Here is a 16370-nt window from a genome sequence, read left to right as displayed (position 1 = left end):
AGAATATACAACGATAACTAAGAACACAAAATGTTCACAACTATATATTCTCTTTGTTCTAGCCTACCTGGATCACCCCACCTCCCTCTCCATCCTTTCCAGCCAAAAACTGTGTTGGCAGATTGATCATCTTTCCTAGCCAATCCAACATCACTGTTTCCAGTTCTGTGCATGCTGGGCTGGATGCCTAGAAAGGAAAAAGACAGCAGAAAAGAGCTGAAATATAAAAAAAGAATTATACACACCCAAATGATGGTAGCCACCGGCTTCCTAGTGCATCCCACCCTTAAAAATGATGGAGATCTGCCATTTAAATAGACCAGCTATACATATGTTGGTGCCATCAAGTCACAACCAACTCCTGGCGACCCCAGCAAGTGAGAAGCAGGGGTGGTTTGCCATGGCCTTCCTCTGCAGTCTTTCTTGGTGGTCCCACATCCAAGTACAGTCCCCACTTAGCTTCCAAGATCTGGTGAGATTAGGCTATCCCATACCATTCTACATCGCAAATAAACTAGTTAACACCCTACCCACCCCAAATAAGAAGTGAAAACCAAAACAGAACCGGAGGTCTGCCCACCACGGTTATACAGGTTGAGTATCCCTTATCTGGACTGCTTGGGACCAGAAGTGGTCCATATTTTGGATCTTTTTGTATAATGGAATATTTTGGAATTATTGCATATACATATATGCATATACATAATATACATAATCTTGGGGATGGGTCCCAAATTCATTTATGTTTTATATGCACTTTATACACATAGCCTGAATGTAATTTTAAATAATATTTTTTAATAATGCTGTGTACATTGAACTATCAGAAAGCAAAGGTGTAACTATCTCACCAGAATACCTGTTATCAGCTGTTAAACAAGAGCAACGACAAACAAACAACGGTAGGCTTACAGTCTCCACCTACGATGCAGTGGACACTGTATTTTATTTTTTTAGGTGAGAGGAAACCTTGAAAGCAGGCAACATGGATCTGCCTGCATGCCGGCTCAAAGGGTCCTGTTTTTGGATCAGTCCGGATATGGGATGTCCAGATAAGGGATACTCAACCTGTATAGTGATGCACACAAGCCCCTATTCACAAAATATTTTTTTAAAAGAATTACTTTTCTTTTATCAACACAATTGAAATTCCAAATTGTTTATAAATTATCTTACTGCTACAATAATATTGCGATGGGATCAGATCTTAAACCTAGTTCATAGGGAAAAAATGGTTCACTGCAAAGCCAACAGGTACAATTTATGGACCCCTGGTATTAAGAACTTCTTAAGTAATCGTTTCTTAGTCTGTTCCGTTGTTTTTTTAATCTAACCTACCTCATAGGGTTGTTGTGAGGATAAAATGACTGCAGGAATACCTTGTATGGCAGCCTAGGTCACTTGGAGAAAGAGTGGATTAAAATGTGCTAGACAGAAGTTCCCTTGATAGTGATAAAGAGCAACAGCTGGACTCAGTGGCTGGTTGAAGGTACAGATTCTGTTAATTTTGTTGTTGATGTAGTTGTTGTTATATTCTGCTTGGGGATTCCCCAACACACTATCTCTGGCCTCAGTTGAGGTGATGAAGTTAAACCTGGGCTCTACCATTTCAGAATATGGTCTTTCATGCATGGCTGTTTTACTCGCCCTCACCCCTCTGACACCTTCGGGTCTTTGTGGTGATTATGCATACCGTTTCCGACCGTCAGAGGTCGCCTCACTCTCCCCCTGTGTTTCCCTGCATTTTGCCCACATTTTCAGAGACCTGTTTTATCTCGAATTTGAAAACACAGGGAAACACAGGGGGAGAGCGAGGCGACCTCTGACAGTCGGAAACGGCATGCACAACCAACACAAAGACCCGAAGTCGTCAGAAGGGTGATGGTGAGAGAAACAGCCATGCATAAAAGACCTGTGTGAGAGGACTCACCTAGTAAAATGTGATTTTGTTTTCTATATGTGAGTAATTTTGGCATGTGGATTCAGTTGTGTGAACCTCTCCCTGCAGCTGGAAACGCTACAGCCAGCCCAAACAAAAATTATAACGTGTTTTTATCTTGAGGTCCCTCACATGCATTTTTGAACTCCCAAACTGACCCCGTTGTCAGGCTTATCTTTGGACACACACCAAAAGCCTCCCAGAACCTGGTCATCAGATGTATCCTGTCAACTAGAAACCAATTTTCTTTAAAAAAAAAATGTGTCCTGGCTCAAACTTGCACTATAGCCACCGCCTCAAACACACCATTCCTAAACAGCCCCTTGCCTGGCTCGATCTGCCCTGCTGCAGGCCAATGAGGAACTTACCCAAGAAAAGCCAATGCATCCTATGCCCCCAGAGAGCATGTCTGCTAGAAGAGCTGGAAAAGAGCTCGCTGTAGGGAAATAAGCAAAGAAGTAGGGGCTGTGCCAGTGGGTGACCTGCAGCAATGAAGAAAAGGGAGCATTTGTGAGGACCCGGGGGTTCCATATTTGGCAGAGCAAAAAATATAAAACCCAAACCCTATGAAACACACTTGACAGTTGCCACCTCCCACTTTATGGGAAATTCCTGCAGATTTGGTGGTGGTGCCTTGGGAAACTCAGGTTTGGAGAGGAGAAGGACCCTTGAAGGGAAGTGATGCCATGGAGTCGGCCCTCTGAAAAGTCCATTTCCTCCAGGGAAAATGATCTCTGCAATGTAGACAACTCTAGGCTCCGCCTGGAGATTGGCAACTCTAAACACTCTGCATGCTCTCCATCTCTTATGAGCATGGGTCTAAACAGAAACCTATTATGCAATTTCAGCAGAACATGCCCATTCCTGGGAATTAATGTTGCTGTAGCAGCACAAAATCGTCAGCAGGACCACACCTGCAGAGGCAATTATGGAATTAGGTGGGCTCCAGTACTGCCCAGGTTGGCCGCCGTTTAAACCCAAGCCAGTTAGCTAAAGAAATATTATAATTGTTAAAGCTTGTTAAATACTAAATTAAAATATCCAAGAACGGATGCAGATCGAATGGTAAAAGGTTCTGACTCATAAACAAGACCACATTGGATATAAATGCCAGAATAAACACCAATGCAAATTCTCCTAAACAGACACCAAATGCACAGAACAGTTTGATACTGATAACAGACTTCTGCATTCTGTTCTAAGTGCAGTTTCCAAATCATCTGTAAGGCAGTCCCACATAGAGACCTTTATAGTAATCTAGCCGTGAGGTTATGGTTAGGGTTGCCAGGTTCCTCTTCACTACTGGCAGGAGGTTTTTGGGGCGGAGCCTGAGGAGGGCGGGGTTTAGGGAGGGGAGGGACTTCAATGCCATAGAGTCCAATTGCCAAAGCAGCCATTTTCTCCAGGGGACCTGATCTCTATCAGCTGGAGATCAGCTGTAATAGCAGGAGATCTCCAGCTAATACCTGGAGGTTGGCAACCCTAGTTATGGTCATGGTGATCAGCCTGGCCAGACTGGCTGAGTCCAGAATGAGATACAATCTAGGGCCAAAAGTAGATGGTAAAGGATATGTTTGTTTGTTTGTTTGTTTGTTTCAATTTGTTTCCCGCCCAACAGTTCCAACCTGCCCTTCTAACAAAAGGTCGGGTCCAAACAGACCCCGCCACACACACACACACAAGCACACAACAGCTCTTAACACAGCCCATCGAAGACCTAATCTAAACAGGGTCCCATCTGCCTTATCAGCCAGCATCACCTTCATGGTTTCTGGATTCAGTTTTAGCTTGTTCCCCCATAGCCATCTGACCACACAGCATCTAGGCAACAACCCAGAATACAGACAGGCCTTCTTTCTGGAATTAAGGAAAGATGGAACTGGATGGTACATAGGGTTGCTATTACTGTAATGCCCAGATTTAAGGGTTGGTTTAGAACACTATGTATTCATACGCACACACATGGAAGCTTTGGGAAGTTGGCATCCGGGAGCCATGAACCAACAAATCATGCTCTCTGTGCCTGGTACGGCCTCTCACCAGGAGAGAGCTCTGAATTACGTTCATCTTCAGGAATGTAGTTTCTGGTTACCAAGCTCACAAGATCAGGCACTCACTAAGTGAACGCCTTAAGACCACGCTCATAGGACATGCAAATGGTTGTATATATGAATCTAATTTGCATTGGTGCTTTTGTGTATCAATCTGCTTGTCAGCAGCCATGGGACTGCATAAATGATACTGACTTTCCTTTGTTTCTCGGGTGAGTAACTCTGCATCTGATTTGTGGGTTATTTCACCTCCAGGTCTGTGTTTAGCTAAATAAAGAACTGTTAACCTCCTCCTAGTTGTCTTCATTGGACTCTATAAGACAACCAGGGCACTTCATTACAACGGATCTCCAGCTGATAGAGATCAGTTCACCTGGAGAAAATGGCCACTTTGGCAATTGGACTCTATGGCACTGAAGTCCCTCCACTCCCCAAACCCCGCCCTCCTCAGGCTCCGCCCCCAAAACACTCAGAGTGTTGAAAATGACTCCATTTTGTTGGCCTTTATTTCTCGTAGTCCTACAGCATTAAAGGCCACAAATTAATCCAGACCAACACGGATGTGTTACCCTTATCCATCTGTAAACAGAAATCATTCACATGACAGCTGTCTCTGTTCCGAAACAAGGGCTAATGCCAGACTGAAATGCATCCAGAACAGGTGGATCATCCCAGAGCGTTAGGGTTGCCAGGTCCCTCTTTGGCACCGGCGGGAGGTTTTTGGGGTGGAGGCTGGCGGGGTTTGGGGAGGGGAAGGACTTCAATGCCATAGAGTCCAATTGCCAAAGCGGCCATTTTCTCCAGGTGAACTGGTATCTATTGGCTGGAGATCAGTTGTAATAGTGGGATATCTCCAGCTAGTACCTAGAGGTTGGCAACCCTATAGAGCGTGCTCGGCTACTGCCCACCTTATCACTTTGCCCAAAACCAGCAAATTAGAAAACAGCCAATGACAGGTTCAGTCAGTAGCGTTGCCAACTGCCAGGTAGTAGCAGATCTCCTGCTATTACCACTGATCTCCAGCTGACAGAGGTCAGATCACCTGGAGAAAAATGGCCGCTTTGGCCATTGAACTCTATGGAAGTCCCTCCCCTCCCCAAATCCCGCCCTCCTCAGGCTCCACCCCAAAAATCTCCCGCCGGTGGCGAAAAGGGACCTGGCAACCCTATCAATCAGGGGTGTCAAACAAGGCCCACGGGCTGAATCCGGCCCCTTCAGAGCTCTTATCCGGCCCGCAAGGCAGCCGAGGTAGCCACACACCCCCACTCTCGATCTGAGCAGGCGAGGCATGGCCCGGCCCATCCAAGTGACATTGATGTCATATCCGGCCCTCGTAACAAATGAGTTCCACACCCCTGAGTTAGATCATTTTTAGCAAGAGGTCACTCCCTTGACAACAGTCTAATTAAAACGAGGAACAACCTGTCTCTGTGCATCAATAAATGGTAAGATTTTGCAATAGTTTTGACCTGAACAGGAAAAGACTGATTTTTCTTTTTAAAAAATGATGTTAAACTATGTGTGAAGAAAAAGTGATACCAGTCACCAATATCGTGAGAAAAATCTCCCCTGAGACATGAAAGATACGTGTGCGGCCCATTCCTATTCGAAGCCTACAGTGCAAAGCAAATTCCACAAATTATGACTAATAATATTTGGGATGTATTCGGTTCTTTTTGAGGGAGTTGGCACTCTTGTAGACCTGATGCTTATCTGAAAAGGTGGGAGGGCAGCTATGACAAGAAACCCAGGAAGAGTCTATGGAGGACCACAGACTGACCATAGACTCATATGATTCACAATGGCTTTGTGAATGAGTCAGAAGTGGGGGAGAGTGCTTACCATCAGAGCTTGATTAATCCTATACTTAAACCGAGGATTAATCAAGTTAAATTGCCACCCTCCTGTAGGCTATTTGCTTGATGAAACAAAGAGAAAGAGCATATTGCAAAGAAAGCTGATTAATTGTTTTAATACCGGTGGAACTCTGATTCGAGTCCCATGCAGGTGGCTCTTCCTGTGTATGGTCGTGATGGATATCCAAGTCCAAATATTTAGCCAGTACACTGACTCTTCAACCTAAAATTCCAAATGTGAAGGGGTTCTATGCAATGGCCATTTATACAAATTTAGAAGTAGATGAGAACAGAATTAGCTATTCCCTTATAGCCGAATCAGTGCTGATAAGAATTACATCAAGTTTAAAATAAATGCATATTCTTCAAAGCTTATCTCTAGTTCTTACCCCTGGCATGATGACTCTTTCAACATCTTGGAGGATAACTTCAAATCTTTCAGGTTCTTCAGGAGCACAATCTGGGATGAGTGGCCTCAAATATCCTGGCTCTACATCAGGATACACCTGCCTCTTCTCTATGTGCTCAAGGTAATCTGCAATATAATCCACCATCTCTTTTCCTCTTTTTCGGAACTCTGCAGTATCCATCTCCAGATTTCAGATTGACCTTGAGAGAGTGGGGGAGGGGGGTTGGAAAGAACACATCTGAAAATAGGACTGTTTTCCTCACATGCAAAGCCTGTGATACGCTGACCAAGAACCAACGATAGCAGAACTGCTCAAAATGGAGCCTTATTCATAATGCATGTGTGGTGGGTTGCCATGTTGATTCAGAAGAACTTGTTTTCATGGTTTGCAGTGCCAGGGAGAAAATCACTGGAGCCATGTGGCACATTGCTGTACAGCTGCTGGCGAAAGGAGCTTCCATGCAGTGGCATTGGTTGTGTTTTGTGTTGGCTTCCCCCCCCCCATTTTTAATGGAAAGGCAGCATACAAGTAATTAAATAAATCAATTCCAAATTGCTTTGTTGTTTCAGCTTCTTCACAGGCCCCAGACATTCAATTCAGACATCACACAAAGTTATAATTGGCACTAACCAAAAATTAGAAACCAAATAACAACTGGAGTTTCCAACCATTCAACATAGTTTAGAACTGTTAAAAACCATAACATTGGACTTGGAATAATTAATTTTGAGCTCATTAAGGTTGCAGTATTCCTCAAAGGCCATCAAATAATGCTGAAGGCCAACTTTGGTAAAAGATAGAATTGCCGTATCATCTGCGTATAGAAGGCAAGGCACTGCTCTGCCACCTAATTTGGGAGGGTGGCCATACACAGACTCCAATGCTCCAGGCAGATCAGAAATAAATAAATTAAAAAGAAGTGGGCAAGAACACACCCATGTTTTATACCCTTGTTGGATGGGATTTTGTCAGTAAGAAAACCATTTGAAGAAAATTTGACCCGGCACGAAGTACCAATGTGAAGTTTCCTCAAAAGGATTAAAAGGCGCTGATCTATTCCTAGATTGCTCAACTTAGCCGAAAGTTTGTCTCTTATAACTGAATCAAATGCACTTTTTAAATCAATAAAGGCAATGTAAAGTTTCTTCGTGCCAATTTTCATATACTTCTCAGCCAGGGTTAGTAAAGTTAAACAATGGTCCAAGGTTGATTTATTTTTAGAGAATCCAATCTGTTCAGGTCCAATATTCTTGTCCTTTACCCAGCTGCGCAAGCGCTGGGTAATGTTTTCTAGATGTTTTGCATATAGTTTGCCAGTTACGGATAAGAGACTAATAGGGCGACAGTTGTCTGGTATTTTAGGATCCCCTTTCTTGTAGAGTGGAATTATTATTGAATTTAGCCATGAATCTGGCAAAATGCCATATAAATCAATAGATGTAAAAAGTTTGGCAAGAACAGGAGCCCACCAGTCAATAAACTCCTTAAAAACTTCTGCAGAAAGACCGTCAGGGCCAGGGGCTTTACAAGATTTCAAACTACCTATCAAGTCAATAATTTCCTCCTCTCTAATGGGAGGCCATCTGGGGATGTGAGGGGGTATAATTATTTCAGGAGAGGGTGCATCATTGCTATATGAATTTAAAAGTTTGGAAAAATTGTCCACCCAAATTTGAGGGGTTATATCAGCTTCAAATAGGGAATTGTTTTTGGATGAATTTACAATCGTCCTCCAAAAAGTCTTACTATCCTGAGATTTAAGAGAAGGAAGCATCTGAGACCATAAATGATGGAAATAGGCTTTCTTCTTCCTCGTAACTAAATCTTAAAATTGCTTTTTAAAGGAAAAAAACTACCTAGTCTGTCATAAGGTGTATCAAAACAAAGATCGTTAAACAAAACTCTGAGTTGTCTTTTAAGTTCTAAGCACTCTTTGTCAAACCATGGACATTGCTTGGGAGAGCCGGTCCGTACAGGCTCTGCCAGTGAAGAGCAAAGCAGCTCAGTCTGGGCAAATGACAAAAGTATCTCAGAGTGAGAATCAAATTCAAAATCATACTTTTCTGAGTAAGAAGTGTCTCAGAATAGAGAAGAGAGTGTAAATGGCGCCGGCTCCTCCGCTCACCCGTCCGGGCATTCACCGCCGCTTCCGAGGCAGTGAACGCACCTTGGACGAGATGCGCGCCGGCACCCCGATCAGCTTCCCCTCTTCTCCAAGGGGAGCCGCGTTGGAATTGTTGGGGGGGCAGATTCCTTACTCCCCCCAGCCACTTTGAAGCCCGAAGTGCGGAGCGCGCTGCCGAGGCATTCGCCCCCGAATCCGGAATATATGCATGTATGGTGGTTATGCAAAAAAATTAAAAGCTTTTGGGAAAAAGTACTGAGAGAAACGAGTAATCTGATTAATGGTAGAGTAAAAAGGAAGTCAGTATTCTGTTTATTGGGAATTCCACCAAAAAATATGAGTAATAATGATAGGGTTATCTGCCAATATAGTTTTGCTGCTGCAAGAATTGTGATAGCTAAAGTTTGGAAGCAAGTGAATAAACCTTCAATTATTGACTGGAGAGAGAAATTATGGATGTATATGAGGATGGCCAAATTAACGGAATTCCTACATGGAAAGGATATGGAAGAATTTAAAAAAACATGGTCTAAGGCCACCTCATATTGGGATAAATTGGCAAAAATGGACTTTACAGTATAAATTAGCGAGTTATAGAAACTAGTTTTAATAACTTTATATTGATGTGTTAATAAGTATTATAAATACTGTTTAGATACTTCTTCAGAAGTCGGGTGAAGGGTCACTTTTCAGGTGGGTGGAGGGTGAAGGGGTATCTTTTTGGATTTTATAATTTAGTAACCATGAATGTAATAATTAAGGTGTATAAATACCGTGGTCCTCTGAAGATGCCTGCCACAGCTGCTGGCGAAACGTCAGGAAAGAAAAAACCAAGACCACGGTCACACAGCCCGGATAACCTACAAGAACCAATGAACTCTGACCATGAAAGCCTTCAACAATATATAAATACCCTTCTGTATTTTGTATTTTCTTTTTGTATTTTTATGTTAATTTCATTGTATTTGTTTTGTTTTTGTTTTGTGTTATAAAAATTAATAAATATTTATTAAAAAAAAAGAAGAGAGAAGAGAGGAAAAAGATTCCGTCAAGAATTCAGACCACTTGATTTTTTTAAGAATCATATATGACTGTGAATCAACTAGTGGTTCTTGAGAATAAGCATTTTTATGTAAATGGCCCAAGGAAAGCAAAAGCGGAGAGTGATCACTTTCCGGGCAGAAATCAACAATAACAGATTTAACAAGGGATAAAAAACAGGGATGGCAAATACAATAGTCGATCACACTTTTCCCTTGACGGGAGTTAAATGTGAAAAAATGAGAGGATAGAAATTGTATCAAGCCATTAAGAGTTAACAAATTCTGAGCAATACAGAACTCAATTAGTTTGTACCCCACATTATTAGAGCGTGTATCCTGTGAGTAGCGGGGGAAATCTAGCTTCGGGGGTAAAGGTTCAGAGTCAATCAGACCTAGAGTAGAAGCCCAAAACAAAGGGTTGGAACCAATTCTTGCATTAAAATCACCCAAAAGAAACACAGGAATCTCAGGGTGTTTATGGACAATATCAGAAACAAAATTAGACAAATTTAACCAGCTGGTATCTAAAAAGTTGTCATTATCAAAAAAAGGAAGATACACATTGATTAAAATAAGACATGGTGAGGAGAAAGACAAGAGGACCGCATGCGCAATATGATTACAGTTCCCAAGTAGCTCAGCTTTGGCCATTGAACTCTATGGAAGTCCCTCCCCTCCCCAAATCCCGCCCTCCTCAGGCTCCACCCCAAAAATCTCCCGCCGGTGGCGAAAAGGGACCTGGCAACCCTATCAATCAGGGGTGTCAAACATAAGGCCCACGGGCTGAATCCGGCCCCTTCAGAGCTCTTATCCGGCCCGCAAGGCAGCCGAGGCAGCCACCCCCCCACTCTCGATCTGAGCAGGCAAGGCATGGCCTGGCCCTACCAAGGGACATTTATGTCATATTCGGCCCTCATAACAGTTGAGTTCGACACCCCTGTTCTAGAGCACCACCCAGAAGTGACATCACTTCCTCCTGATAGTCTACCCTCCTCAGACAGCACCTCAAAAATCTCCCAGCATTTGCCAGTACAGAGCTGGGAACCCTAGCCATTACACCAAATGTTGCTAGGCATCTTTAATCGTGGCTTGATGTGAAGTTGGGATTGAACCACACACTGAGTACATCTTTCTATAATATTGTGTGGTGTTTAATCATATCATGATGACTAACATGGGGAGAATGGCATCAATAGTGATGCTCTAGGAATTTTTTCCATTATCTATGGTCTTTAGGGCCAGCAACAACTCCTCCCCCCCCCCCATCCCACAGAAGTGATGGCACCTCTTGGTGCCACTCCAGGAATTTTCCCAATCTCTACAGCCAATATCATAGTACTTGGGAGAATTCCTAGAGGGGCACATAGGAAGTGATGGCACCCCCACCCAATTCCACCCTCCTCAGGCACCACCCCCAAAATCTCCCAGCATTTGCTGGAGCAGTTTTAGCAACCCTAACATAGAAGGATGTCATGACTTAAATGGCCTTAAAAGGATGTGATTCTGCTTAGGGCTGCCCTGTCGGCCCACCTGAGGATGTCTTTGTATGAGACAGAAGCAGCAATGGGGGAAAACATAACTGGCTCACTTGCCCTCTTGTGCTTTTGGTGGAGATGTGTATATTCCCTGTCCCCTAGTGAAATGCGTAAGAATGTGCATGTGAGAATTCAGATCTTGCTGCAAGGAATACATGCATCTCCTCCCCACCCCCTTCATACTCTGGGGAGGATGCAAATAAATGTCCCCCATCTAGGTTTTAGTGTGTTCCCTTGTGATCCGATGACATAGTATGATATCATTAGCAAAAAGCAGACCAATTGGAAAGGCTAAAAAAGTTTACTGAATATTCAAAATGTCAACACAAGCCCCACCTTGTTAATGGAAGGGGAAATTGTCCTATGGTTCACAAATGGAAGATGTTTGTTTGTTTGTTTGTTTGTTTGTTTGATGGGTTGTTGTTGTTTACAAAAACTGTGCCTTTCTGACAAAAAGATCCTGGAAAGGTAGCTAGCCATAATATATATATAAACACAATTTTCTAACTTACTCATACATTAACGAAGTACTTCTTCAAGTACTTGAAGAACTGTCATATAGAGGATGGTGCCAAGTTGTTTTCTGTTGCCCCGGAAGGTCGGACCAGAGCAAGCGCAATTGTATCACTTACGGTTTACACCCGGAAGTGCTGTATCGCAACAGGCCTTTTACCACTTAAACTGGGAGTCGGAGTGGTAAAAGGCCCATTGCAATGTGGCACTTCCAGGTGTAAACCGCAAGTGATGTGATCGCAATGGCGCAGCTGCGCATACACGTGTACCCCACTTCTGAGCTGGGCAAAGGATTGGCGGGTAATTGCCCGCCAGTCTGAGCAACCTGGCAACCCTATTTTTTGTGGTGTTTGTGCATGCACAAATGTTGCTGGGAAGGTTTGGGGGGTTGGGAAGGGAAGGGTTTGGGGAGGGGAAGAGATCTAGGGTTGCCAGCCTCCAGGTGGTGGCTGGAGATCTGCTATTACAACTGATCTCCAGGCAACAGAGATCAGTTCACCTGGAGAAAGTGGCCGCTTTGGAAGGTAGACTCTATGGCATTATACCCCAGTGAAGTCCCTCCCCTCCCTAAACCCCACCCTCTTCAGGCTCCACCCCCAAAATCTCCAGGTATTTCCCAAGCTGGAGCTGGCAACCCTGCACTGAACGGGGGTAAAATTACCTTACCCATGCCAAACTGCACATCTCAGAGAAAGCAAAGTTTTTTGTATGAATGTTATCTCTGGATAAAACATTGTAATATGCACAAAATCTCTAACCCAAACTGAGTGTATGTATAAATATGGCAGGATAGACCTCCAACCTCTGTTATATGAAGGCTTAGTCGAACTGTCTGGCAGCCACACTCCAATTATTAGAACTAGCTAGAAATGTTTTTTAAATGTCAGTTCAATGCAAGATACCATTAGCATTCATCTTCAACACCCACACCTATGCTAGAGAAATTAATGCTTCACAAAGGCTGAAAACCTTAAACTAGATCCACTCAACATGCTATCCTTTGGGGCGTATTTTTTTCCTTCATAAATTTGTTATTTTGGCCAGTGTTACATATGAAATCCATTTGCACATTAAAAGAGCTATACAGAATGATCAACTTAAACAACAACAACAATAATATAGGAATTAAAAATTGACATCATGTTGCAACTGAAATTAAACACTTTTTAAGAGCCCCGTTGATGTCAATAGCAAAGATTTAAGCACATACGCATTCCCCCTTGAAAACAATTTAAAGTGCTAAGATCAATTGAAATTAAAGATCTTGGGTTGGGGAATCATATATACTTTGGTTGCAATTTCATATAGCAGAGTTTAACTTGTTAACTAACTGTTATGGGGCCACCTATCTCCTGTATATGGTAAAAAGGAAATAGACATCTAAATAACGTTAATTTGAAAAGAAACTTTTAAAGTTGCTCCTAACATCGAAGACCATTATGTGTTTATAAAGCTGTAGGATAACCTTTAGGGATGCTATGTATGCAGTGCTGATTTTTCCTCTATATTATGGACATTCCATATTGTGAAAGAGATTTTGGAAATAACTTACAGGTGACAGGTATTCTCTCCAACCTAAAATTAGCACTTTGGGAGTATTTATGATCACCTTGATCTAATTACTTGCTTACAATCAACATCAGATCGAAATATTACTTCTTATGGAAAATCTAAGAGACTGGAAAAATGATTCTGGACTGAGTGATTTCTGAAGAAAAATATTCAGATACATTTATTTTTAAATGGATTTTATTATGCGTCAGCATAACAAATTTGAAGCTAACATTCAATCATATGCAATATTTTTACTTCTTGTAATCCAGCATAACTGCAGTATACGGTCATATTCATTATTTTTATTCAAATAATAAAAATACATTTAAAAGGAAAATGGCTTTTCGTAACTCAGCAGAGTTATACCCTTCTAACGACGTTGAATTCAATGGACTTAGAGGGGTGTAACTCTGCTTCGGATGGTACTACAAGTTCGGTTGGTTTACTGATACCTAGCTTAAACTTTAAAGTTTCATTATGCCATCTTAACGGCTTCTTTGGATGGATCACATATTCAGTGTATGTTTCCATAGGACATGTCTTTCAGGTCTTATATAAACAGGATATTTTATTACTGGAGACACAGAACACACAATTACATGTCTGTTTTAACTCTGTATTTAATTTCCAGGGCTGCTGTAGCCAGATGAACAGTATTACATATAAATGTTTTGCCTATATGCAGCCAACATTGCCATCCAGATGCCCAAAATAACACACTGAAGTTGTGTCTATTTTAGTAATAGTTTCATATAGTATATATAGGACGAGAATGTTTCAAGTTCATTTTGTTCTGTTATGCGTCCTCGAACATGCATTTGCATATCTGTTAAAAGACACAAAGAAGGAGACCCAAACTAAAAATTATGACAAACATGAACAGGAATTTTGCTACCTGCTGAATATTTTAGTAAAGTCCTAGGACAGTGTAACAAACTGTTGCATTAGTACAATATTTCTATGATCATGAAACTGAGAACATCGAGACTTCTCTTACTGTTGTTGCGATGCCTTCCTGTCTCTCTGTCTTTTTCCACTCTTGCTTTCTTCGACAAAGCACAGAGGATGCAATTGCTGTCGATATAAAGAGTATCCATTTCCCGGGAACCAATCAGAGGGCAGGGCTTTGCATTTTAACATTCTGCACGTCATGCTCCCCCTATCCATTCACACACACACCGTTTTTTAAAAACCCAGAAAGAAACCACGGTTCCACTCTCCCCCAAAAACCCACTTCTAAAAACAGTGGAATATTTGTTCCCAGCGAAATGCAGCCTTCACCCCCAATCTATCAACAGCCTTTTATCGCCGTGGAAGCCTGAAATACATTTTTTCTTTACACCTCATAATCCGAAAAGTAATTGATAGCCACAGTTATTGCAGCGCTGACAGCGATTTGCTGGGTACACATCAGTATCTGTGTGTACAGGATTAATGTGAGTTAATTCATACGCTGAGCTTTCCAAGAACCGTTTCCCTTTTTCTAAATCAACTGCAAAACACATGGAAACAAGCAACAGCAGCCACTAAGAAGCAAGAAGACCATTCAAAACCTTCCTCACCTTGTGAACTTAATTTCCTCTCTTGCTTTGGGTCTTCAAATACCAGTGACTTGACTTTACCGCCGTGTTTCTGTGGTAACGTGGGAGTGGGGGACAGAATGGCTGTAGTAATTACCTCAAGGCTGGCTTAGGTACGCTTATCAGTCCTCTACCTCAAATGGTACTTTGATCCCAAAGATTGCTGTCACTGTTGTGAGAGGGAAAATATGGAGAAACAGAGCTATTGCAAGTGATGGCACATAGGGTTGCCAACCTCCAGGTAATTACTGGAATTCTCAAGCACTTATGGCAAAATACAGACAAAAATATGCTGTTCTCAAATCAATCTACTACACTTGCGAGCACAATTTGCAAAACAAACATTAGGCAAAATACATCTAATGCACTAATCATGATAATACATGTATAAACTCTCTGTGTAGAGTAGTAACAACAGCCGATGCAACTTGGGGACCTTGCAGCTGAGTAATGAAAGCAAAGCTTAAGGTCCTTGTGGCTGTGTAGATGAACGCCAAGATAGGTTCCCGGTAAATATCCTATTTCGCAAAACCGCTTTTTCGTTATTGGCAGTCCATTAAGACAATGTTCTCAGAACTTTTGTTCCAAGCAAACAAGCTCATAGCTCCTCTGTAGGTGTGGATGGCGCCACAGAAGTAACCACGGAGTTTGCAGCTCATGCTGTTCACTATCTAAGGCTATCAGCTCCAGTACAGTCTGAAGATGTTCTTTATTTCTTCCTTGCCTTCCAGGTCTCCAGCTTGTCTTTTGATGGGCATGTAACATTAAGCCCTGTGGTTGACAGCTCCACTTTGAGTAGGGTTGCCAACCTCCAGGTGGTGGCTGGAGATCTCCCACTATTACAACTGATCTCCTGGTGACAGAGATCAGTTCCTCTGGAGAAAATGGCCTCTTTGGCCACTGAACTCTATGGCATCGAAGTCCCTCCCCTCTCCAAACCCTGCCCTCCTCAGGCTCCACCCCAAAAACCTCCTGCTGGTGGCGAAGAGGGACCTGGCAACCCTACACCTCCCCCTTCCTCCCCGCCCTCCCCCAAGCGAACACTAATATCTTGCCAAGTCATTCAGCAGTCTGGTTATTTCTCTGCAGACGTCGAGTTGTCACATGGAGATCTCCCTTAGGCCCTTTCCACAATGCCATTCTAAACCTGTTGTCATCAGTTGTTGGCCCGATTCCAAGTACAGCGATACTGGGATAAGGGTTTCATACAGCATATCTAAGTCCGTTAATGAGCCTTCTCTGAAGTGCCTGGCCATTTCAAACTGCACTGCTTCCCCCCTACACACACACACACTAGTCTGCAGGGGTTAAAGACAGGCTTGCGTGATTTAAAAAAATTCAACCTCCCCACAAATTCTTATTAAACATCCTTTTGAGGTGCATATTCAGAGCTGGTTGACAGTGTGTTGGCTGAATAGGGGTACAATGAGTCTGAACAATCTGAGAGAAGTACAATCTGAAAATATGAAGTTATGTAGGAGAAATACAAGATAAATCTTTACTTATGTACAGACCTGAAAAACATAACCCCCACCCCCAAACACAAAAAAGTGAAACTCTTTGCAATGCAAACTCTGCTAGTAGCGGAAGACCAACATATAATAGTTACCAGTTAGTAATGAACCAGTTTAAAGAAATTAGTTGTTACTAATGAACAGTGTTCCGAGCCCCATGGCGCAGAGTGGTAAGCTGCAGTACTGCAGTCCAAGCTCTACTCACGACCTGAGTTCGATCCCGACGGAAGTTGGTTTCAGGTAGCCGGTT

At 42.6% G+C, this 16370-nt stretch overlaps 1 protein-coding gene across 1 annotated transcript in view; it reads right to left on the bottom strand.

The window, feature by feature from the left end:
• Positions 1–14071, bottom strand: part of DDC (dopa decarboxylase) — a 65221-nt gene extending 51150 nt beyond the window's left edge. The window contains exons 1-4 of the mRNA XM_056857243.1: positions 14024–14071; positions 6236–6455; positions 2308–2421; positions 68–187 (exon numbers count right to left, since the gene is read on the bottom strand). Coding sequence (XP_056713221.1) covers positions 68–187; positions 2308–2421; positions 6236–6436 — 435 coding nt within the window. The 5' untranslated portion in view covers positions 6437–6455; positions 14024–14071. The remainder of the gene's footprint in view (positions 1–67; positions 188–2307; positions 2422–6235; positions 6456–14023) is intronic.
• Between the last annotated feature and the right edge of the window lie 2299 nt (positions 14072–16370).

This window comes from Euleptes europaea, chromosome 11 (genome assembly GCF_029931775.1).
Source record: "Euleptes europaea isolate rEulEur1 chromosome 11, rEulEur1.hap1, whole genome shotgun sequence".
Lineage (NCBI taxonomy): Eukaryota > Metazoa > Chordata > Lepidosauria > Squamata > Sphaerodactylidae > Euleptes > Euleptes europaea.
Note: the sequence above shows the minus strand (reverse complement) of the source record. Positions and strands in the feature narration are given on the sequence as shown.